Here is a 24,233-nt window from a genome sequence, read left to right as displayed (position 1 = left end):
GTAGGGGATGTGGGGGGGGGGATGTAGGGGAGGGGGGGATGTGGGGGAGGTATTAGGGGATGTAGGGGAGGGGGGGGGATGTAGGGGATGTGGGGGGGGATGTAGGGGGGGGGGATGTAGGGGATGTAGGGGAGGGGGGGGATATAGGGGATGTAGAAGGGGATGGAGGGATGGAGGGGAGGGGGGGGGATGGAGGGGAGGGGGGGATGTGGGGGAGGGGGGGATGTGGGGGAGGGGGGGGTGTAGGGGATGTAGGGGAGGGGGGGATGGAGGGGAGGGGGGGGGATATAGGGGATGTAGGGGGGATGTAGGGGATGGAGGGGAGGGGGGGTATTAGGGGATGGAGGGGAGGGGGGATGGAGGGGAGGGGGGATGTAGGGGAGGGGGGGGATGGAGGGGGGGATGGAGGGGATGTAGGGGGGGGGATGTAGGGGAGGGGGGGATGTGGGGGAGGTATTAGGGGATGTAGGGGAGGGGGTATGTAGGGATGTAGGGGGGGATGTAGGGGATGTGGGGGGGGATGTAGGGGATGTAGGGGGGGATGTAGGGGGGGGGGATGTAGGGGATGTAGGGGAGGGGGGGGATATAGGGGATGTAAGAGGGGATGTAGGGGATGGAGGGGAGGGGGGGGGATGGAGGGGAGGGGGGGATGGAGGGGGGGATGGAGGGGATGGAGGGGAGGGGGGGATGTGGGGGAGGGGGGGGTGTAGGGGATGCAGGGGGGGTGTAGGGGATGTAGGGGAGGGGGGGTGTAGGGGATGTAGGGGAGGGGGGGGGATATAGGGGATGTAGGGGGGATGTAGGGGATGGAGGGGGGATGGAGGGGAGGCGGGGATGTGGGGGAGGGGGGGGTGTAGGGGATGTAGGGGGGGATGTAGGGGAGGGGGGGGATATAGGGGATGTAGGGGGGGATGTAGGGGGGGATGTAGGGGGGGGGATGTAGGGGATGTAGGGGAAGGGGGGGATGGAGGGGATGGAGGGGAGAGGGGGCGGGGATGTAGGGGATGTAGGGGAGGGGGGGATGTAGGGGATGGAGGGGATGGAGGGGAGAGGGGGGGGATATAGGGGAGGGGGGGATATAGGGGATGTAGGGGGGGATGTAGGGGATGTAGGGGAGGGGGGGATGCAGGGGAGGGGGGGGGTTATAGGGGATGTAGGGGGGGATGTAGGGGATGAAGGGGAGGGGGGAGGATGTGGGGGGGGTATTAGGGGATGTAGGGGAGGGGGGGATGGAGGGGAGGGGGGGTATTAGGGGATGTAGGGGATGTAGGGGAGGGGGGGGGATGTAGGGGATGTGGGGGGGATGTAGGGGATGTAGGGGAGGGGGGGGATATAGGGGATGTAGAAGGGGATGGAGGGGATGGAGGGGAGGGGGGGGATGGAGGGAGGGGGGGATGTGGGGGAGGGGGGGGTGTAGGGGATGCAGGGGGGGTGTAGGGGATGGAGGGGGGGTGTAGGGGATGGAGGGGAGGGGGGGGGGATGGAGGGGATGGAGGGGAGGGGGGGATTTGGTGGGGGGCGGATGTAGGGGGGGATGTAGGGGATGTAGGGGAGGGGGGGGATATAGGGGAGGGGGGGATGTAGGGGATGCAGGGGAGGGGGGGGATATAGGGGAGGGGGGGATGGAGGGGGGGGGATGTAGGGGGGCATGTAGGGGAGGGGGGGTGTAGGGAGGGGGAGATGTAGGGGATGTAGGGGAGGGGGGGGATGTAGGGGAGGGGGGGATGTAGGGGGACGCGGCTATGGGGTGCGCTTCAGTGGGCTGCGGTTGGAAGGGGGGTGGGGGGGTGGTTGGAGGGGGTGGGCTCGGAGGGGGTCTCCGAGCTGGTGGTTGTGTGGGGTGCTGTGGGGGCGCTGATATGGGGGGCGGGGGGGGAATGGGGGTGAGGGGGAGGGTAGGGGTGTGGGGGTGAGGGGAGAAGTGGGGACAGGTTGGGGGCATGGGGGAAAAGTGGGGATGTGGGGTCAAGGAGGGGGCGTGGGGACACAACGGGGACAGTGGGGATGGGCAGACATGGGGATATGGGGCCACAGTGGGGTCAGTGGGGATGGGCAGACGTGGGGATGTGGGGCCATGATGGGGATATGGGGCCACGATGGGGATATGGGGCCGGGCAGACGTGGGGATATGGGGCCGGGCAGACATGGGGATATGGGGCTGGGCAGACATGGGGATATGGGGCCATGATGGGGATATGGGGCCACGATGGGGACAGTGGGGATGGGCAGACGTGGGGATATGGGGCCACGATGGGGATATGGGGCCACGGGGCTACAATAGGGATATAGGGCCGGGCAGACGTGGGGATATGGGGCCACAATGGGGATATGGGGCCACGGGGCCACAATGGGGATATAGGGCCAGGCAGACATGGGGATATGGGGCCACAATGGGGATATGGGGCCGGGCAGACATGGGGATATGGGGCCACGATGGGGATATGGGGCCGGGCAGACATGGGGATATGGGGCCATGATGGGGGTATGGGGTCACGATGGGGATATGGGGCCATGATGGGGATATGGGGCTGGGCAGACATGGGGATATGGGGCCACGATGGGGTTATGGGGCCACGATGGGGATATGGGGCCACGATGGGGTTATGGGGCCACAATGGGGATATGGTGCCGGGCAGACATGGGGCCACGGGGCCACAATGGGGATATGGGGCCATGGGGCTACAATGGGGATATGGGGCCGGGCAGACATGGGGATATGGGGCCACGATGGGGTTATGGGGCCACGATGGGGTTATGGGGCCACGATGGGGATATGGGGCCACGATGGGGTTATGGGGCCACGATGGGGTTATGGGGCCACGATGGGGGTATGGGGCCACGATGAGGATATGGGGCCACGATGGGGGTATGGGGCCACGATGGGGGTATGGGGCCACGGGGACGAGGAGGCGCCGTCCACCCGCAGTTATGTGATGCGCATGAAGGAGTTTGAGCGCGAGCGGCGGCTGCTGCAGCGTCAGAGGCGGATCCGGGAGCGGGAGGCGGCCGTGGCTGCAGAGTGACAGCGGTGGGACCCCCAACGAGGGGACCCCCAACATTGGGACCCCCAACAATGGGACCCCCAACGTTGGGACCCCCAGCGAGGGGACCCCCAATAAAGGCATGAAGCTCCAAACGTGAGCCCGTCTCCTCGGGGGCGGTGAAGGGACGGCTTTTATTGTGTGCGGGGACGGTGACAGCACGGGGGGGACGCGGTCATTCCCAGCCCCACATGTGAGGGACGCCCCACACGTGTGACCCCATGGGACAGTGAGGTGTCCCCCCCCCCCCCCCGGTGACACCCACCGTCCCCCACCCCACGCGCCGCCCCCCCCCGAGCCCAGGGGACGGTCGGTGACGGTTGCATGTGGGTGACGATGTGGGGTGGGGACACCGTGACTGCGTGCGGCACCCCACAGCGGGGTCCATGTCCCCAGTGGGTCACCCACGGGCCTTTTGTCACCCAGATGTCACCCAGGAGCTCCCCATCAGTCAGCTGTCCCCCATGTCACCCAGCTCTCCCACGTCACCCAGGTGCTCTCCTATGTCACCCAGCTGTCCCCATGTCACCCAGCTGTCCCATGTCACCCAGGTGCTCCCTCTGTCACCCAGCTGTCCTCCATGTCACCCAGCTGTCCCATGTCACCCAGCTGTCCCATCACCCAGGTGCTCCCATCACCCAGCTGTCCCCTGTCACCTGTCTGTCCCATGTCACCCAGCTGTCCCATCACCCAGGTGCTCCCATCACCCAGGTGCTCCCCATGTCACCCAGCTCTCCTATGTCACCCAGCTGTCCCCCATGTCACCCAGCTGTCCCTTGTCACCCAGGTGCTCCCATCACCCAGGGGCCTTTTGTCACCCAGCTGTCCCATGTCACCCAGTTGTCCTTTGTCACCCAGCTGTCCCGTCACCCAGGTGCTCTCATGTCACCCAGAAGTCCCCTGTCACCCAGCCATCCCATGTCACCCAGAAGTCCCCTGTCACTCAGCCATCCCATGTCACCCAGGTGCTCCCCATCACCCAGCTGTCCCCTGTCACCTGTCTGTCCCCTGTCACCTGTCTGTCCCATGTCACCCAGCTGTCCCCATGTCACCCAGCTGTCCCGTCACCCAGGTGCTCCCATGTCACCCAGGTGCTCTCCTATGTCACCCCACCTGTCCCATGTCACCCAGCCATCCCATGTCACCCAGCTGTCCCATGTCACCCAGATGTCACCCAGCTGTCCCCATGTCACCCAGGTGCTCCCCATGTCACCCAGATGTCACCCAGGTGCTCTGCATGTCACCCAGCTGTCCCCCCTGTCACCCAAGTGCTCCCATCACCCAGCTCTCCCACGTCACCCAGCTGTCCCATGTCACCCAGCCCTCCTATGTCACCCAGCTGTCCCCCATGTCACCCAGGTGCTCCCCATGTCACCCAGCTGTCCCATGTCACCAGATGTCACCCAGGTGCTCCTCTTCACTCAGCTGTCCCGTGTCACCCAGCTGTCCCCCATGTCACCCAGCTGTCCCCCATGTCACCCAGCTGTCCCGTCACCCAGGTGCTCTCATGTCACCCAGCTCTCCCATGTCACCCAGCTGTCCCCCATGTCACCCAGGTGCTCCCTCTGTCACCCAGCTGTCCTTTGTCACCCAGCTGTCCCCTGTCACTTAGCTGTCCCACATCACCCAGCTGTCCCACGTCACCCAGCTGTCCTTTGTCACCCAGCTGTCCTTTGTCACCCGAGTGCCCCCCGTCACGCACGGTGATGTCATTCACCCAGATGTCCTTTGCCACTCGGGTGTCCTTTGTCACCCGGCTGCCCCCCATCACCCAGGGATCCCCCACTGCTCGGGTGTCCTTCGTCACCTGGCTGTCCCTTTGTCACCTGGGTGTCCCCCCCATAACTCAGCTGCCCCCCATCACCTGGGTGTCCCCCTATAACTGAGCTGTCCCCCATCACCTGGGTGTCCCCCTTCACTCAGCTGCCCCCCATCACCCAGGCATCCCCCATTACTTGGGTGTCCTTTGTCACTTGGGTGTTCCCCCATAACTCAGCTGCCCCCCATCACCTGGGTGTCCTTTGTCACCTGGGTGTCCCCCACCATTCAGCTGCCCCCCATCACCCAGACAGCCCCCATCACCTGGGTGTCCCCCATCACTCAGCTGCCCCCCACCTCTCAGGTGTCCTTTGTCACCTGGGTGTCCCCCATAACTCAGCTGCCCCCCATCACTCGGTTGTCCCCCACCACTCGGGTGTCCTTTGTCACCTGGGTGTCCCCCATCATTCAGCTGCACCCCATCACCTGGGTGTCCCCCATCACCTGGGTGTCCTTTGTCACCTGGGTGTCCCCCATAACTCAGCTGCCCCCCATCACCTGGGTGCCCCCCATCACTCGGTTGTCCCCCACCACTCGGGTGTCCTTTGTCACCTGGGTGTCCCCCCATAACTCAGCTGTCCCCCACCTCTTGGGTGTCCTTTGTCACCTGGGTGTCCCCCATAACTCAGCTGCCCCCCATCACTCAGTTGTGCCCCACCACTCGGGTGTCCTTTGTCACCTGGGTGTCCCCCCATTACTCAGCTGCCCCCCATCACTCAGGCAGCCCCCATCACCTGGGTGTCCCCCATCACCTGGATGTCATTTGTCACCTGGGTGTCCTTTGTCACCTGGGTGCCCCCCATCACTCAGCTGCCCCCCATCACTCAGGCAGCCCCCATCACCTGGGTGTCCCCCATCATTCAGCTGCCCCCCATCACCCGGGTGCCCCCCACCTCTCGGGTGTCCTTTGTCACCTGGGTGTCCCCCCATAACTCAGCTGCCCCCCACCTCTCGGGTGTCCTTTGTCACCTGGGTGTCCCCCCATAACTCAGCTGCCCCCCACCTCTCGGGTGTCCTTTGTCACCTGGGTGTCCCCCCATAACTCAGCTGCCCCCCACCTCTCGGGTGTCCTTTGTCACCTGGGTGTCCCCCGCCGCCCCGGCTGTCCCATGGGGTGGGGTGGGGGGCGGCGGTGTCCCCCTCACAGCAGGAAGGGGACAATGGGGGAACGCAGCGGTGGGTAATCGCGGAACTCCCGCAGGTAACTGCGGTGCTTCCCCTGCGCCCATATGGCCATCTGCACGAAGCCCACCAGGGAGAACAGAGCCACTGCGGGGGGGATATGGGGTCATAGGGGTGGGATATGGGGTCATGGGGGGGACATGGGGTCATGGAGGGGGATATGGGGTCATGGGGGGGACATGGGGTCATGGAGGGGGATATGGGGTCATGGGGTGGGGATATGGGGTCATGGGGGGATATGGGGTCATAGGGGTGGGATATGGGGTCACAGGGGGGGGATATGGGGTCACAGGGGGGGGATATGCAGTCATGGGGTGGGATATGGGGTCATGGGGGGGATATGGGGTCATAGGGGTGGGATATGGGGTCATGGGGGGGGATATGTGGTCATGGGGTGGGATATGGGGTCATGGGGGGGACATGGGGTCATAGGGGTGGGATATGGGGTCATGGGGTGGGATATGGGGTCATGGGGGGGGACATGGGGTCATAGGGGTGGGATATGGGGTCATGGGGGTGGGATATGGGGTCATGGGGGGGACATGGGGTCATAGGGGTGGGATATGGGGTCATGGGGGGGACATGGGGTCATGGGGGGGATATGGGGTCATAGGGGTGGGATATGGGTCATGGGGTGGGATATGTGGTCATGGGGGGGACATGGGGTCATGGAGGGGGATATGTGGTCATGGGGTGGGATATGGGGTCATGGGGGGGACATGGGGTCATGGAGGGGGATATGGGGTCATGGGGTGGGATATGGGGTCATGGGGGGGACATGGGGTCATGGAGGGGGATATGGGGTCATGGGGTGGGATATGGGGTCACAGGGGGGGGATATGGGGTCACATGGGGGGGACATGGGGTCATGGGGGGGACATGGGGTCATGGAGGGGGATATGGGGTCATGGGGTGGGATATGGGGTCACAGGGGGGGGATATGGGGTCACAGGGGGGGGATATGCAGTCATGGGGTGGATATGGGGTCATGGGGGGGATATGGGGTCATAGGGGTGGGATATGGGGTCATGGGGGGGGATATGTGGTCATGGGGTGGGATATGGGGTCATGGGGGGGACATGGGGTCATAGGGGTGGGATATGGGGTCATGGGGGGGACATGGGGTCATGGAGGGGGATATGGGGTCATGGGGTGGGATATGGGGTCACAGGGGTGGGATATGGGGTCACGGGGGGGATATGCAGTCATGGGGGGGGATATGGGGTCATGGGGGGGATATGGGGTCATAGGGGTGGGATATGGGGTCATGGGGGGGACATGGGGTCATGGGGGGGGACATGGGGTCATGGAGGGGGATATGGGGTTATGGGGTGGGAAATGGGGTCACAGGGGGGGGACATGGGGTCATAGAGGCGGGATATGGGGTCATGGGGGGGGATATGGGGTCACGGGGGGGTCATGGGGGTCATAGGGGTTGGATGTGGGATCATGGGGGGGATATGGGGTCATGGGGGGGGATATGGGGTCACAGGGGGGGATATGGGGTCATGGGGGGGTCATGGGGGTCATAGGGGTTGGATGTGGGGTCATGGGGTGGGATATGGGGTCACAGGGGTGGGATATGGGGTCATGGGGGGGGATATGGGGTCATGGGGGGGTCATGGGGGTCATAGGGGTTGGATGTGGGATCATGGGGGGGATATGGGGTCATGGGGGGGGATATGGGGTCATGGGGGGGTTATGGGGGTCATAGGGGTTGGATGTGGGGTCATGGGGTGGGATATGGGGTCACAGGGGTGGGATATGGGGTCACAGGGGGGGGATATGCAGTCATGGGGTGGGATATGGGGTCATGGGGGGGACATGGGGTCATGGAGGGGGATATGGGATCATGGGGGGGATATGGGGTCACAGGGGTGGGATATGGGGTCACAGGGGGGGATATGGGGTCATGGGGGGGGGATATGGGGTCATGGGGGGGATATGGGGTCATAGGGGTGGGATATGGGGTCATGGGGGGGACATGGGGTCATGGGGGGGGACATGGGGTCATGGAGGGGGGACATGGGGTCATGGGGGGGGACATGGGGTCATGGAGGGGGATATGGGGTTATGGGGGGGGGATATGGGGTCATGGGGGGGACATGGGGGTCATAGGGGTTGGATGTGGGATCATGGGGGGGATATGGGGTCATGGGGGGGGATATGGGGTCACAGGGGGGGATATGGGGTCATGGGGGGACGTGGGGCGCAGCTCACCGGGCAGGCATTGCGTCATGATGGTAAACCCGATCCAGGAGCCAACCTGGGGGGGGGGGGAGGGGGGCAGCAGCACCCCAACACTGGGATGTCACCCCCCCTCCAAAACAGGGGGTGCACCCCCCGAAAATGGGTATCCCCCCCAAAAAAAACCCAGGGCTGCCCCCCAAAATTCAGCTCTTCCCCCCCCCCAAAACTGTTTTTGTGTTCTCCCCCAAAAAAAGGGTTGTATTCCCCCCCCAAAAATACCCCACCCCCAAAATTGGGGTCCCCCCCCCCACAAAACCACAGCTCCCTCCCCAAATATGGCTGCCCCCCCCCACGCTGAGAACCCTTCCCACATTTGAAGACCCCCCCCCCAGAACCAACCCCCCCCCCCCCCCCAAACCACAGCTCCCCCCAAATATGGCTGCCCCCCCCATTTAAGGTACTCCCCCCCCAAACATTGAGGACCCCCCCCTCTAAATTTGGGGACCCCCCCCCCCCCACCTCGTAGGTGTAGTTGGGACAGGACACGAGCAGGAAGAGCCACGTGAAGGGGTTCCGGGTGGGATATGGGATCTTCCGTGTCTTTGAGCCTGGGGGGGGAGGGGGGGCACCCCCAAATTAGACCCCCCCCCCCCCCACCCATAGGTCCATAACCTCCCCAATGTGAGCCCCTATATGTGACCCTCCCACCGACACCCACAATGTGCCCCCCCCCTCCCCACCCCACATACACCCCTTCATTGCCTGCGCCCCCCCCCCCCAATTTCCTGTGCCCCACCATATATGCCCCCCCCCCCACCCCACGGATTCAATGTGGACTCCCCTCATTGTGCCCCCCCCCCAATTTCCTGTGCCCCCCCAGATGTGCCCCCCCAATGCCTGTGCCCCCCCATGCACCCCCACAATATATGTGTCCCCCCCCCCCCCCCCCCAGATGACCCCCATTGATGTCTGTGCCCCCATTGGCTGTGCCACCCCTCTATTTTAGGTTCCCCCCCCCCATGTGCCCCTCACTCCTTGTCCTCAGTGTGCCCCCCTTGTTGTCTGTGCCCCCCCCCCCATTGGCTGTACCCCCCCCTATTGGCTGTGCCCCCCCCCATTGTCTGTGCTCCCCCCCCATTGTCTGTACCCCCCCCCCCGTTGGCTGTGCCCCCCCCCCATTGTCTGTATCCCCCCTGTTGGCTGTGCCCCCCCCATTGGCTGTACCCCCCCCCCATTGACTCTGCCCCCCCCCATTGGCTGTATCTCCCCCCCCATTGGCTGTACCCCCCCCAATGGCTGTACGCCCCCCACTGGCTGTGCCCCCCCCCATTGGCTGTCCCCCCCCCGTTGTCTGTGCCCCCCCTCCCCATTGGCTGTGCCCCCCCCCCCATTGTCTGTGCCCCCCCCCCATTGGCTGTACCCCCCCATTGGCTGTGCCCCCCCCCCATTGGCTGTACCCCCCCCATTGGCTGTGCCCCCCCCCATTGGCTGTACCCCCCCGTTGTCTGTGCCCCCCCCCATTGTCTGTGCCCCCCCCACTGTCTGTGCCCCCCCTTTACCTGCAGGGCGGAGGTTGCGCAGCGCCACGTGGATGGAGAAGTTCCCCAACTGACAGAACTGTGGGGGAAGGGGGGGGGGGGGGCGGGGGGGGTCCACAGCGTCCCCATTGACCCTCACTGACCCCGATGTCCCCATTGACTCCAATGATCCCCATTGACCCCACTGACCCCAATGATCCCACTGTTCCCATTGACCCCATTGACCCTCACTGACCCCAATGGCCCCATTGCCCCAATTGACCCCAGTGGCCCCCATTGACGTCAATGGCCCCATTGACCCCAATGCCCCCCATTGTTCCCATTGACCCCACTGACCCTCACTGACCCCGAAGTCCCCATTGACCCCAATGCCTCCCATTGTTCCCAGTGTCCCCACTGACCCTCACTGACCCCAAAGTCCCCATTGACCCCAATGCCCCTCATTGTTCCCATTGACCCCACTGACCCTCACTGACCCCAATGTCCCCCACTGACCCCAATGCCCCCCATTGGTCCCCATTGATCACATTGACCCCAGTGTCCCCACTGACCCTCACTGACCCCATGTCGCCCGGTGACCCCAATGCCCCCCATTGATCCCATTGACCCTCACTGACCCCGATGTCCCCATTGACCCCATTGACCCCAATGATCCCATTGTTCCCATTGACCCCACTGACCCCAATGATCCCATTGTTCCCACTGACCCCACTGACCCTCCCTGACCCCAATGTCCCCCACTGACCCCAATGCCCCCCATTGATCCCCATTGTTCCCATTGACCCCGGTTTCCCCACTGACCCTCACTGACCCCAATGTCCCCCACTGTCCCCCATGCCCCCAATGCCCCAATGTCCCCATGTCCCCATGTCCCCCACTGTCCCCAATGCCCCCAGTGTCCCCATGTCCTTCAATGTCCCTAATGTCCCCCAATGTCCCCAATGTCCCAATGTCCCCCACTGTCCCCACTGTCCCCAATGCCCCCAATGCCCCCAATGTCCCCAGGTCCTCCAATGTCCCCAATGTCCCCCACAACGTCCCCAATGCCCCCAATGTCCCCATGTCCTCCAATATCCCCACTGTCCCCAATGACCCCAATGTCCCCCACTGTCCCCAATGTCCCCCACAACGTCCCTAATGCCCCCGATGTCCCCATGTCCTCCAATGTCCCCAATGCCCCCCACTGTCCCCCACTGTCCCCAATGTCCCCACGTCCTCCAATGTCCCCAATGTCCCCAATGTCCCCACGTCCCCCAATGTCCCCAGCATCCCCGTATCCCCTATTGCTCCCACCGTCCCCCACCGTCCCCATATCCCACAGTGTCCCCAATGCCCCCCATTGCGTCCCCCCCCCCACGTCCCCACGTGTCACCCACCAGGAACACGGCCAGCGCCAGCTTCACCTGCTCATCTCCATACGCTGGGGGGGGGACAATGGGACAACATCAGTGCCCCCTCCCCATCCAAACCCCCCCCCCCCACCTCCCCTTTGTGCCTCAGTTTCCCCATGGGAAGGGGGGGGGGGACGGGAGGTGACATTAAAGGGGACGGGAGGTGACACTCACCGGGGGGGGTGTAAAGGGGGTGGTTGATGTAATACGCCATCCAAGCAGCGAAACCCCAATAATAAGTGCAGTTCTGAAAGGGGGGGGGGGGCGTTATTGGGTCTGGGGGAGGGTTAAGGGGGAGGGGGGGACGGATACTGGGGGGTATTGGGGATGTTGTGGGATATGGGGATGGTGGGGGACGGTGGGAGAAATAGGGGATATGGGGATGCTGGGGACATTGGAGGATGTGGGGACAGTGGGGGCATTGGGGACAGTGGGGACAATGGGGACATTGGGGGCATTGAAGGACATGGGGACATGGGGGACATGGGGGACAGTGGGGGCAGTGGGGGCATGGGGGACAGTGGAGGACATGGGGGGACAGTGGGGACAGTGGGGGACATTGGGGACACTGAAGGATGTGGGGACATTGGGGACGTTGAGGATATTGAAGGACGTGGGGACATTGAGGGACGTTGGAAACACTAAAGGACGTGGTGACATTGGGGACAGTGGGGGGACATTGGGGACATTGGAGGACATGGGGGACATTGGGGGCATTGGGGACACTGGAGGACATGGGGACACTGGGGACAGTGGGGGCCATTGGGGGACATTGGGGACACTAAAGGACGTGGGGACACTGGGGACAGTGGAGGACATTGGGGGCCATTGGGGCCATTGGGGGACATTAGGGACACTAAAGGACGTGGGGACATTGGGGACATTGGAGGACATGGGGACATTGGGGGCATTGGGGACATTGAAGGACGTGGTGACATTGGGGACAGTGGGGGCCACTGGGGACATTGGGGGACATTGGGGACAGTGAGGGACATTGGGGACACTAAAGGACGTGGTGACATTGGGGACAGTGGGGGACATTGGGGGACATTGAAGGACGTGGTGACATTGGGGCCATTGGGGCCATTGGGGCCATTGAAGGACGTGGTGACATTGGGGCCATTGAAGGACGTGGTGACATTGGGGCCATTGGGGCCATTGGGGCCATTGAAGGACGTGGTGACATTGGGGCCATTGGGGCCATTGGGGCCATTGAAGGACGTGGTGACATTGGGGCCATTGGGGCCATTGGGGCCATTGGGGCCATTGGGTCACCTTGAAGATGTTTCGGAGCGGCATTGTGCCGTGGGAGAAGCGGTGCACAAAGAGGGTCTCCAGGAGCCTTTTGATGTAGTGGAAGGAGTGGCAGGCGCAGGCCAGGCTGGGGGGGGGGGGGGAAGGGGGGGGGTCTTTATGTGCCCCCCCCCCCCCATGATGTGAAATACCCCCTCCCCAAAGCTGTGAGGACCCCAATGCAGCCCCACCCCACACGCATACGCTCAGCCCTATTGGAGGATCCTAAACGTGACCCCCCCCCCCCCCCCCAAAAAAAAGGTCAAAGGGCGCCCCAAATTCTGCTCCCCCCCCACACACTTTGAGCCCACCCCTCCCCAGCCCCTTCTTCAAGCCCAGGACCCCCCCAAGAACCTCAGAGCCACCCCCGTGGGGACCTCCCCAGGACCCCTTAACGCACCTCAGACCCCCCCGAGACCCCCCCTGAGGAACCCTTTACCTCCACCAGAGTGCCCCCCCCCAACTCACTGACCCCACGACCCCCCCCAGCCCTTCCAGGACCTTCAGGACCCCTTCAGCACCCCCCCACAGCACCCCCCCCACCCCCAGGGTCCCCCAGGACTCACCCAGGGACCCCCACTCCCCCCTCCAGGACCCCCTTCACCCCTCCATGACCCATAGGACCCCTTTATCCCCCCCAGACCTCCTCAGGGACCCCCCCAGGACCCCTTTCCTCCCCCAGGGACCCCTTCAGACCCCCACTCCCCCCTCCAGGACCCCCTTTACCCCCTCCGTGACCCTCAGGACCCCTTTATCCCCCCCCAGCCCCTCTGGGTCCTCCCCAGGACCCCTTTCCTCCCCCAGGGACCCCTTCAGACCCCCCCTCCCCCCTCCAAGACCCTCTTCACCCCCTCCATGACCCACAGGACCCCTTTATCCCCCCCCAAGACCCCTTTCCTCCCCCAGGGACCCCTTCAGACCCCCCCTCCCCCTCCAAGACCCCCTTCACCCCCTCCATGACCCACAGGACCCCTTTATCCCCCCCCACCCCCCTAGGACCTCCCCAGGACCCCCTTTCTTCCCCAGGGACCCCTTCAGACCTCCCACCCCCATCCAGTGAGCCCCACTCCCCCTCCAGGACCCCCTTCGCCCCCTCCATGACCCACAGGACCCCTTTATCCCCCCCAAGACCCCTTTCCTCCCCCAGGGACCCATTCAGACCCCCACTCCCCCCTCCAGGACCATCTTCACCCCCTCTGTGACCCACCGGACCCCTTTATCCCCCCCCAAGACCTCCTCTGGGACCCCCCCAGGACCCCTTTCCTCCCCCAGGGACCCCTTCAGACCCCCACTCCCCCCTCCAAGACCCCCTTCACCCCCTCCATGACCCACAGGACCCCTTTATCCCCCCCCAGCCCCCCTAGGACCTCCCCAGGACCCCCTTCCTTCCCCAGGGACCCCTTCAGACCTCCCACCCCCATCCAGTGAGCCCCACTCCCCCTCCAGGACCCCCTTCGCCCCCTCCATGGCCCACAGGACCCCTTTATCCCCCCCCAAGACCCCTTTCCTCCCCCAGGGACCCCTTCAGACCCCCCCTCCCCCTCCAAGACCCCCTTCACCCCCTCCGTGACCCTCAGGACCCCTTTATCCCCCCCCCAGCCCCCCTAGGAACCCCCCAGCACCCCCTTTCCTCCCCCAGGGACCCCTTCAGACCCCCCCTCCCCCCTCCAGGACCCCCTTCGCTCCCTCCATTACCCACAGGACCCCTTTGTCCCCCCCCCCCCCAGACCTCCTCAGGGACCCCTTCAGACCTCCCACCCCCATCCAGTGAGCCCCACTCCCCCTCCAGGACCCCCTTCACCCCCTCCATGATCCACAGGACCCCTTTATCCCCCCCCCAAGACCCCTTTCCTCCCCCAGGGACCCCTTCAGACCCCCCCCTCCCCCTCCAAGACCCTCTTCACCCCCCTCCATGACCCACAGGACCCCTTTATCCCCCCCCCCGGCCCCTCTGGGACCCCCCCGGGACCCCCCCCACGCACTGCACGACAGCGTGCCGGCTGGCAGTGAAGTCATAGCGGGGCCCATAGAGGAAGGGGACACGGAAGTAGAAGAGCAGGTAGATGAGCAGCGGCCCGGCGTACTCCGTCAGGAACACCTGCAGACAGACAGACGGACAGGGTGGGGGGGGGGGGCGGATGGGGGGGGGGGCAGGGGGTGTGGGGATGGATGTAGGGAGGGATGGGGGGCACGGGGACATGGGGATGGATAGGGGAGGCAGGGAGGGAGGGATGCAGGGATGGACAGAAGGATGTGGGATGGACAGAAGGACATGGGAGGGACAGAAGGACATGGGATGGACAGAAGGACATGGGAGGGACAGAAGGATGGACAGAGGGACATGGGATGGACTGAGGGACGGACAGAGGGACGGAGAGATGGACAGAGAGGGATGGACAGAGGGACAGAAGAACGTGGGATGGACAGGGATGGACAGAGGGACAGACAGAAGGACAGGAGAACGTGGGATGGACAGAGGGACGGACAGGAGGACAGGGGGACATGGGATGGACAGAGGGATGTGGGATGGACAGAAGAATGGACACAAAGACATGGGATGGACAGAGGGACAGAAGACCACGGTGGTGGACAGAAGGACGGACATGAGAACATGGGATGGACAGAGAGGGATGGACAGAAGGACACGGGATGGACAGAGGGACGTGGGATGGACAGAAGGATGAACAAAAAGACACGGGATGGACAGAAGGATGGACAGAACGATGGACAGAAGGACAGAAGGATGGACAAAAGGACATGGGGTAGACAGAGGGATGGACAAAAGGACATGGGATGGACAGAGGGACGTGGGATGGACAGAAGGATGGACAGAAGAATGGACAGAAGGACATGGGATGGACAGAAGGATGGACAGAAGGATGGATAGAAGGACATGGAATGGACAGAAGGACACGGGATGGACAGAGGAACATGGGATGGACAGAAGGATGGACAAAAAGACATGGGATGGACAGAGGGACATAGGATGGACAGAAAGATGGACAGAAAAACATGGGATGGACAGAGAGACAGAAGGACACGGGATGGACAGAGGAACATGGGATGGACAGAAGGACGGACAGAAGGACACGGGATGGACAGAGGGGTGGACAAAAGAACATGAGATGGACAGAAGGATGGACAGAAGGACACGGGATAGACAGAAAAATAGACAGAAAGACACGGGATGGACAGAAGGATGGACAGAAGAATGGACAGAAGGATGTGGGATGGACAGAGACACATGGGATGGACAGAAAGATGGACAGAAGGACACGAGATAGACAGAAGGATGGACAGAAGAATGGACAGAAGGACAAGGGATGGACAAAAGGACATGGGATGGACAAACGAACATGGGATGGGCAGAAGGATGGACAGAAGGACACAGGATGGACAAAAGGACGTGGGATGGACAGAGGGATGGACAGAAAGACATGGGAAGGACAGAAGGATGGACAAAAGAACACGGGATGGACAGAGGGATATGGGATGGACAGAAGGACGGACAGAAGGACATGGGATGGACAGAAGGATGGACAGAAGGACGGACAGAAGGACGGACAGAAGGACATAAGATGGACAAAAGGACATGGGATGGACAGAAAGATGGACAAAAAGACATGGGACGGGCAGAGGGACAGAAGGACAGACGGAGGAACAGAAGGACGTGGGACGGAGGGGGGACGCGGGATGGACAGAGGGCGGAAGGGACGGAAGGACAGACGGACGGCGCACCGTCACCCAGCTGATCTGCGCCCCCAGGTCCCGGAAGTAGAAGGTGGCGGTGGTGCCCACGGGCAGAGACTGCAGAACGTCCTCATCCTTCAGGGAGCGGCCCTCTGCGGGGACATGGGGACAGTGGGGGGACAGCAGGGGCACCATAGGGACAATGGGGGGACATGGGGACAGCGGGGACGTGGGGGGGCATGGGGACAGCGGGGGCACAACAGGGGCAATGGGGGGACATGGGGACAGCGGGGAAATGGGGGGACATGGGGACAGCGGGGACGTGGGGGGGATATGGGGACAGCGGGGACACCATAGGGACAATGGGGGGACATGGGGACAGCGGGGACATGGGGGGACAGCGGGGACATGGGGGGACATGGGGACAGCGGGGACATGGGGACAGCAGGGGCACCATAGGGACAATGGGGGGACACGGGGACAGCAGGGATGTGGGGGGACATGGGGACAGCGGGGACGTGGGGGGACAGCAGGGGCACCATAGGGACAATGGGGGGACATGGGGACAGCGGGGACATGGGGGGGGGGGACATGGGGACGTGGGGGGACATGGGGGGGGACATGGGGACAGCAGAGACATGGGGGGACAGCAGGGGCACCATAGGGACAATGGGCAGACATGGGGACAGCGGGGACACTGTGGGGGGGGGCATGGGGACAGCAGGGACATGGGGACAGCGGGGACATGGGGGGACAGCGGGGACATGGGGGGACATGGGGACAGCAGGGATGTGGGGGGACATGGGGACAGCGGGGACGTGGGGGGACAGCGGGGACATGGGGGGACATGGGGACAGCGGGGACGTGGGGGGGATATGGGGACAGCGGGGACACCATAGGGACAATAGGGGGGGATATGGGGACAGCGGGGACACTGTGGGGGGGGACATGGGGACAGCGGGGGCACCATAGGGACATTGGGGGGGGATATGGGGACAGCAGTGACACTGTGGGGTCATGGGAGGATATGGGGACAGCGGTGACACCGCAGGGGCATTGGGGGGGGGATATGGGGACAGCGGGGGCACCATAGGGACATTGGGGGGGGATACGGGGACAGCAGGGACATTATGGGGACATGGGGGGGACATTGGGAAAGCAGGGACACCATAGGGACAATGGGGGGGGATATGGGGACAGCAGGAACGCTGTGGGGACATGGGGGGATATGGGGACAGCAGTGACACTGTGGGGTCGTAAAGGGGATATGGGGACACTGGTGACACCATAGGGACAATGGGGGGGTATATGGGGACAGCGGGGACACTGTGGGGTCATAAAGGGGGTTTGGGGACAACGGGGACACCATAGGGACACTGGGGGGGATATGGGGACAGCAGGGACACCATAGGGACATTGTGGGGGGGATATGGGGATAGCAGTGACACTGTGGGGTTGTAAAGGGGTTATGGGGACACTGGTGATACCATGGGGACATTGGGGGGTATATGGGGACAGCGGGGACACTGTGGGGTCGTATAGGGGATATGGGGACAGCGGGGACACCGCAGGGACATTGGGGGGGATATGGGGACAGCAGGGACATCATAGGAACAATGGGGGGATATGGGGACAGCAGTGATGCTGTGGGGTCGTAAAGGGGATATGGGGACAGCGGTGACACCACAGGGACATTGGGGGGGATATGGGGACAGCGGGGACATCATAGGGACATTGTGGGGGGGATATGGGGACAGCAGGGACATTATGGGGACATGGGGGGGGATGTGGGGACAGCAGGGACACTGCGGGGTTGTAAAGGGGATATGGGGACAGCGGGGACACTGTGGGGTCGTAAAGGGGATATGGGGACAGCAGGGACATTATGGGGTCATGGGGGGGGACATGGGGATAGCAGTGACACTGTGGGGTCGTAAAGGGGATATGGGGACAGCAGTGACACTGTGGGGTCGTAAAGGGGATATGGGGACAGCAGGGACATTATGGGGTCATGGGGGGGGATGTGGAGATAGCAGTGACACTGTGGGGTCGTAAAGGGGATATGGGGACAGCGGGGACACCGCAGGGACACTGGGGGGAATATGGGGACAGCAGGGACATCATAGGGACAATGGGGGGATATGGGGACAGCAGGGACATTATGGGGACATGGGGGGACATTGGGAAAGCAGGGACACCATAGGGACAATGGGGGGGGATATGGGGACAGCAATGACACTGTGGGGTCGTAAAGGGGATATGGGGACACTGGTGACACCATAGGGACAATTGGGGGGTATATGGGGACAGCGGGGACACTGTGGGGTCATAAAGGGGGTTTGGGGACAACGGGGACACCATAGGGACACTGGGGGGGGATGTGGGGATAGCAGTGACACTGTGGGGTCGTAAAGGGGATACGGGGACAGCAGGGACGTTATGGGGTCATGGGGGGGGATATGGGGATAGCAGTGACACTGTGGGGTCGTAAAGGGGATATGGGGACAGCGGGGACACCGCACGGACATTGGGGGGGGATATGGGGACAGCGGGGACACCATAGGGACAATGGGGGGATATGGGGACAGCAGGGACACTGTGGGGTTGTAAAGGGGTTATGGGGACACTGGTGATACCATAGGGACATTGGGGGGTATATGGGGACAGCGGGGACACTGTGGGGTCGTAAAGGGGATATGGGGACAACGGGGACACCGCAGGGACATTGGGGGGGATATGGGGACAGCAGGGACATCATAGGAACAATGGGGGGATATGGGGACAGCAGTGATGCTGTGGGGTCGTAAAGGGGATACGGGGACAGCGGTGACACCGCAGGGACATTGGGGGGGATATGGGGACAGCAGAGACATCATAGGGACATCGTGGGGGGGATATGGGGACAGCAGGGACGTTATGGGGTCATGGGGGGGGATATGGGGACAGCAGGGACACTGTGGGGTCGTAAAGGGGATATGGGGACAGCGGGGACACTGTGGGGTCGTAAAGGGGATATGGGGACAGCAGGGACATTATGGGGTCATGGGGGGGGATGTGGAGATAGCAGTGACACTGTGGGGTCGTAAAGGGGATATGGGGACAGCGGTGACACTGTGGGGTTGTAAAGGGGATATGGGGACAGTGGGGACACCGCAGGGACATTGGGGGGGGATATGGGGACAGCAGGGACATTATGGGGACATGGGGGGGATATGGGGACAGCAGGGACACTGTGGGGTCGTAAAGGGGATATGGGGACAGCGGGGACACTGTGGGGTCATAAAGGGGATATGGGGACAGCGGGGACACCGCAGGGACGCAGAGGGCGCGGTGGCGGTGGGGACGCGGCGGGGGGCACTCACTGGGCTCCAGGCGCAGGGACTGCCGGGCCGGGTACCACTGCGGGTCTGCGGGGGGACGGCGGTGGGGACGGGAAGGGCACCCCAAAGGGACACCGCGGTCCGCGGGTGTCCACACATGTCACGGGGGGACCCGGAGACCCACAGAGTGTCCCCAGATGCCACAGGGGTCCCCAAAGAGTGTCCCCAACTGCCATAGGGGTCCCCAAAGAGTGTCCCCAACTGCCATAGGGGTACCCAAAGAGTGTCCCCAACGGCCAAAGGGGTCCCCAAAGAGTGTCCCCAACCACCATAGGGGTCCCCAAAGAGTGTCCCCAATGGCCACAGAGGTCCCCAAAGAGTGTCCCCAAATGCCACAGGGGGGACCCAGAGACCCACAGAGTGTCCCCAAATGCCACAGGGGTCCCCAAAGAGTGTCCCCAAATGCCACAGGGGTACCCAAAGAGTGTCCCCAACCACCACAGGGGTCCCCAAAGAGTGTCCCCAAATGCCACAGGGGTACCCACAGAGTGTCCCCAGATGCCACAGGGGTCCCCAAAGAGTGTCCCCAAATGCCACAGGGGCCCCCAAATAGTGTCCCCAACGGCCAAAGGGGTCCCCAAAGAGTGTCCCCAACTGCCACAGAGGTCCCCAGAGACCCACAGAGTGTCCCCAAATGCCAAAGGGGTCCCCAAAAGATTGTCCCCAAATGCCACAGGGGTCCCCACAGAGTGTCCCCAACCACCACAGGGGTCCCCAAAGAGTGTCCCCAAATGCCAGAGGGGTCCCCAAAGAGTGTCCCCAAATGTCACGGGGGGACCCAGAGACCCACAGAGTGTCCCCAAATGCCAGAGGGGTCCCCAAAGAGTGTCCCCAACCACCACAGGGGTCCCAAAAGACCCACAGTGTCCCCAAATGCCACAGGGGTCCCCAAAGAGCGTCCCCAAATGCCACAGGGGTCCCCAAAGAGTGTCCCCAAATGTCACGGGGGGACCCAGAGACCCACAGAGTCCCCAAATGCCACAGGGGTCCCCAAACAGTGTCCCCAACCGCCACAGAGGTCCCCAAAGAGTGTCCCCAAATGCCAAAGGGGCCCCCAAATAGTGTCCCCAAATGCCACAGGGGTCCCCAAAGAGCGTCCCCAAATGCCACAGGGGTCCCCAGAGACCCACAGAGTGTCCCCAAATGCCACAGGGGTCCCCAAAGAGTGTCCCCAAATGCCACAGGGGTCCCCACAGAGCGTCCCCAACCACCATGGAGGTCCCCAAAGAGTGTCCCCAACCACCACAGGGGTACCCAAAGAGTGTCCCCAAATGCCAAAGGGGCCCCCAAAGAGTGTCCCCAACGGCCAAAGGGGTCCCCAAAGAGTGTCTCCAACTGCCACAGAGGTCCCCAGAGACCCACAGAGTGTCCCCAAATGCCAAAGGGGTCCCCAAAAGATTGTCCCCAAATGCCACAGGGGTCCCCAAAGAGTGTCCCCAACCACCACAGGGGTCCCCACAGAGTGTCCCCAAATGCCACAGAGGTCCCCAGAGACCCACAGAGTGTCCCCAACGGCCACAGGGGTCCCCAAAGAGTGTCCCCAACCTCCACAGATGTCCCCAGAGCCCCCCTGTTTGTGTCCCCAACACCACAGGGTCCCCAAGCACGCCGATGCGTAGCGCCCCCAGCAGCCACACGCGTCCCCCAAACAGCGCCCCCAAAACATCACGGGGGTCCCCACCCCCCTCCGATGACCCCCAAAGCCATCAGAGCCCCCCCCACGACCCCCCGCCCCCCCAACCCCCCCCCCATCCATACGCGTTTTGGTGAACAGGTTCTTGATCTCAGCGATGGTCGCCTGCGGCTCCACCTGCGGAGACCCCAAAATCCGCACCCACTCTCCCCTACGCCCCTCCCCACCCCCCCAAAACTGACACACGTCTGCCCCCCCCCCCCCTTCCAGCCCCCCCTGCGCCCCCCCCCCAAAGCTTCCACCCCACACACCTTATCGAGGAAGCAGAGCTTCTCCCTCGTCTTGGCGTCCAGGATCTCCACCTCGAAGAACAGCACGGCTTTCTTTGCCTTCTTCCCGGGGGGGGGCGGCCGCCTCAGCGTCAGCCCCTCCAACCCCCCCCCCTCGAGGGGCAGCGCTGTCCCCTCCATGCCACCAACGCCTCCTTGGGGACACCGACGCAGGGAGGGCCGAGGCTTCCCCGGCCCGAAATCTGATCGCCCCCGGGGGCCCCCGGCTAAATATAACCCCCCCCCCCCCACACACACCCTCCCAATTCCCCCCCCCCTCCCTTCTCACCCCCCCCCCCCCCCCAAATCTTGGCTCGGTGGCCCCCACGGGAGGTGGCCACTGCCATGGGGAGGTGGCATTTGGGGACAGGTGGCAGTTGAGGGTGGCTGAGATGGGGGATGGGGAGCGGGAGGTAAGGCTGCGTGGGGTACGGAGCGTGGGGGAATTGGGGGGGGGGTACAAAAGGTGGGGGGGGGGTTGGTGGCATCTGAGTGACTTCTTGGTGGCATCCAGGTGGCATCTGGGGGGGGAGGGGAGGGGGTGAAGCCCCCCCGGGGGGGGGATTTGGGGACGTGGTGGTGGGGACGGGGGCTGCGTCACACCATTGGGGTCGGTGTCTCCTAATTGGGGTCGGGGGTCCCTTTCACCCCATTGGGGTTGGGGGTCTCTGTCACCCCATTGGGGTCAGGGGTCCCTTTCACCCCATTGAGATTGGGGGTCCGTGTCATCCCATTGGGGTTGGGGGTCCCTTTCACCCCATTGGGGTTGGGGGTCTCTGTCACCCCATTGGGTTGGGGGTCCCTGTCACCCCATTGGGGTCAGGGATCTCTTTCACCCCATTCAGATCGGGGGTCCCTTTCACCCCGTTGGGGTCAGGGGTCCCTTTCACCCCATTGGGTTGGGGGTCCCTGTCACCCCATTGGGGTCAGGGGTTTCTTTCACCCCATTGGGGTTGGGGGTCCCTTTCACCCCATTGGGGTCAGGGGTCCCTTTCACCCCATTGGGGTCAAAGGTCCCTTTCACTCCATTGGGGTCGAGGGTCCCTTTCACCCCATTGGGGTCAGGGGTCTCTTTCACCCCATAGGGGTTGGGGGTCGCTGTCACCCCATTGGGGCAGGGGATGTGCCACCCCTGTGACAAGGCGGGGGGGACAGTGGGGTGTCACCGCTGTCACCCTGCTGGGGACGTGGGGGTCGTGTCACCCTGCTGGGGACCGGTGCTGTCACCCTGGTGGAGACAGGGGACGCTCTGGTGGGGACGTGGTGTTGTGTCACCCCGTTGGGGACGTGTCGCCCCCCCCCCCCCCCGACACCCCGCTGGGGACATTGGGGTTGTCACCCCTCCGGCAGTGCGCTGCTGGTGGGGCTGTGTCACCCTATGGGGGGGACAGGGGACGCCCTGGTGGGGCTGTGATAAGGTGGTGGGGACAGGGGGGTGTCACAGCCCTGGGGACAGGGGGGTGTCACCCTTGGGGGGGGGTACAGCAGGCCGTGACAGCCCGCGTCACCCCAACGGGGACACACGGTGGGCCCAGGGCTCCGCACTGCGCATGCGCACGACGTGCCCAGCAAACCACACGCGCGCACAGCCCCAGGCCGCACGGACCGCGCACTGCGCATGCGCGCTCCATCGCATCGGGCCCGGCGCGCATGCGCACGCACAGCCCCGCGGCGCCGCACGCATGCGCGTTCGCTCCCCCCGCCCCTCCCGTCGCTGCGCACATGCGCACTCTCCTCCCGCCCCCACAGGCCGCACGCATGCGCGGTGCCGCTGCCCCCTGAGGGACAACGCGTGCGCAGTACGGCCGCGGCGACCCCGACCCTGACCTCCCCCAACCCCGGGCGCAGCCCCGGGAGCGGCGCGGCTCAGGGCCGGGCGGAGGGCGGCAGCGCGGGGAGAACCGGGTGCAGGCCCGGGCCCGGCGGTGCCGCCTCACCTCGTAGTGCTTCATGGCGCCCGCTCCGCTGCCGCCGCCGGCCCGCCGCGCTCACGTGATCGCCTCGGGGCGGGGCCCTCCGCCCCCGCAGCCAATCACCGCCCCTCGTGTGGCGCCGCGAGGCCAATCAGAGCTTAGGGGGGCGTGTCCCGCGCGTCTCTGGGGTAACCTGAAAGTGTAGCAACGCTGTGACCAATGGAAAGGCGCGGCGTGGGGTGAGAGCCAATGGGAGGGGCGGGAGCCGCGTGACATCACGGTGCGGAGGCGGGATAGCGCCGAGACGGGATTAAAGAGCGAAAGGGGGCGTGGCCTGAGGAAGGGGCGGGGTTATGTAGATGGGCGGGGCTAGAGTGGGCATGGGCGGGGCTATGCAAATAGGACTACGGCTGAGTGGGCGTGGCGTGAGCGGAAGGGGCGGGGTCTGAGATGAAGCCACGCCCCCTGGCCGGGGTGAGTCAGTGCAGGTGGGTGCGGCGGCGCTGAGTCAGCAGTGGGGGAGGGGCGGGCACAGCACCCATGGGTGGGGGGAGCGACACCGCCTCGGGCGGGGGGGGACATCACGGGAACAGCATCAGGACGCCATAGGACACGAGGGCACCGCGGGACAGGTTGACGCCGGGGGGGGGATCTGTAGGGCGTAGGAGTGCCAAAAGGACGTCTGAGGGCATGGGAACGTTGCAGGGCGCGGAGACAGCTGAGGACGTGGGGACGCTGTGGGGTTTTGCGGACAGTGGGCGGCAGAGCCCGGCTGTTGTTGTGGGTGACGGTTGCCATGGCGACAGGCCCAGGCTGTCTCTGTGCTGACAGGCCC

General features: G+C 63.9%; 2 protein-coding genes across 15 annotated transcripts; one reads left to right on the top strand and one right to left on the bottom strand.

The window, feature by feature from the left end:
- Positions 1–2,926: 2,926 nt before the first annotated feature.
- Positions 2,927–3,136, top strand: NDUFB7 (NADH:ubiquinone oxidoreductase subunit B7; the record flags this gene model as incomplete). The annotated part of the gene is given in 1 exon segment (XM_046904762.1): positions 2,927–3,136. A coding segment is annotated over 1 exon segment (97 nt), but the record flags the coding sequence as incomplete, so codon positions are not given.
- A 1,048-nt stretch (positions 3,137–4,184) lies between these two features.
- Positions 4,185–23,493, bottom strand: LOC107050163 (probable very-long-chain enoyl-CoA reductase art-1). 14 transcript variants are annotated; one of them, XM_046904761.1, is made up of 19 exons: positions 23,423–23,493; positions 21,468–21,518; positions 21,282–21,333; positions 19,506–19,550; positions 16,192–16,295; positions 14,436–14,551; positions 12,436–12,541; positions 11,335–11,407; positions 11,146–11,189; positions 9,791–9,848; positions 8,751–8,839; positions 8,262–8,307; positions 5,939–6,128; positions 5,702–5,883; positions 5,594–5,647; positions 5,304–5,357; positions 5,124–5,249; positions 4,943–5,069; positions 4,185–4,867 (listed from the first exon to the last, which is right to left on the bottom strand). In XM_046904761.1, the coding sequence occupies exons 1-13, from the start codon at positions 23,435–23,437 to the stop codon at positions 6,001–6,003; spliced, it is 927 nt and encodes a 308-aa protein (XP_046760717.1). In that variant the 5' UTR covers positions 23,438–23,493; the 3' UTR covers positions 4,185–4,867; positions 4,943–5,069; positions 5,124–5,249; positions 5,304–5,357; positions 5,594–5,647; positions 5,702–5,883; positions 5,939–6,000. The 14 variants fall into 14 exon arrangements, with proteins under 14 accessions (XP_046760717.1, XP_046760710.1, XP_040509862.1 ...); XM_046904754.1 differs by lacking the exon at positions 23,423–23,493 and having other exon boundaries at positions 5,286–5,321; positions 21,468–21,690; XM_040653928.2 differs by lacking the exons at positions 5,124–5,249; positions 23,423–23,493 and having other exon boundaries at positions 5,286–5,321; positions 21,468–21,690.
- Positions 23,494–24,233: the final 740 nt, after the last annotated feature.

The sequence above is a fragment of the Gallus gallus genome, chromosome 30 (assembly GCF_016699485.2).
Source record: "Gallus gallus isolate bGalGal1 chromosome 30, bGalGal1.mat.broiler.GRCg7b, whole genome shotgun sequence".
In the NCBI taxonomy this organism is placed as follows: domain Eukaryota; kingdom Metazoa; phylum Chordata; class Aves; order Galliformes; family Phasianidae; genus Gallus; species Gallus gallus.
This window is presented reverse-complemented; position numbering and strand designations above follow the sequence as displayed.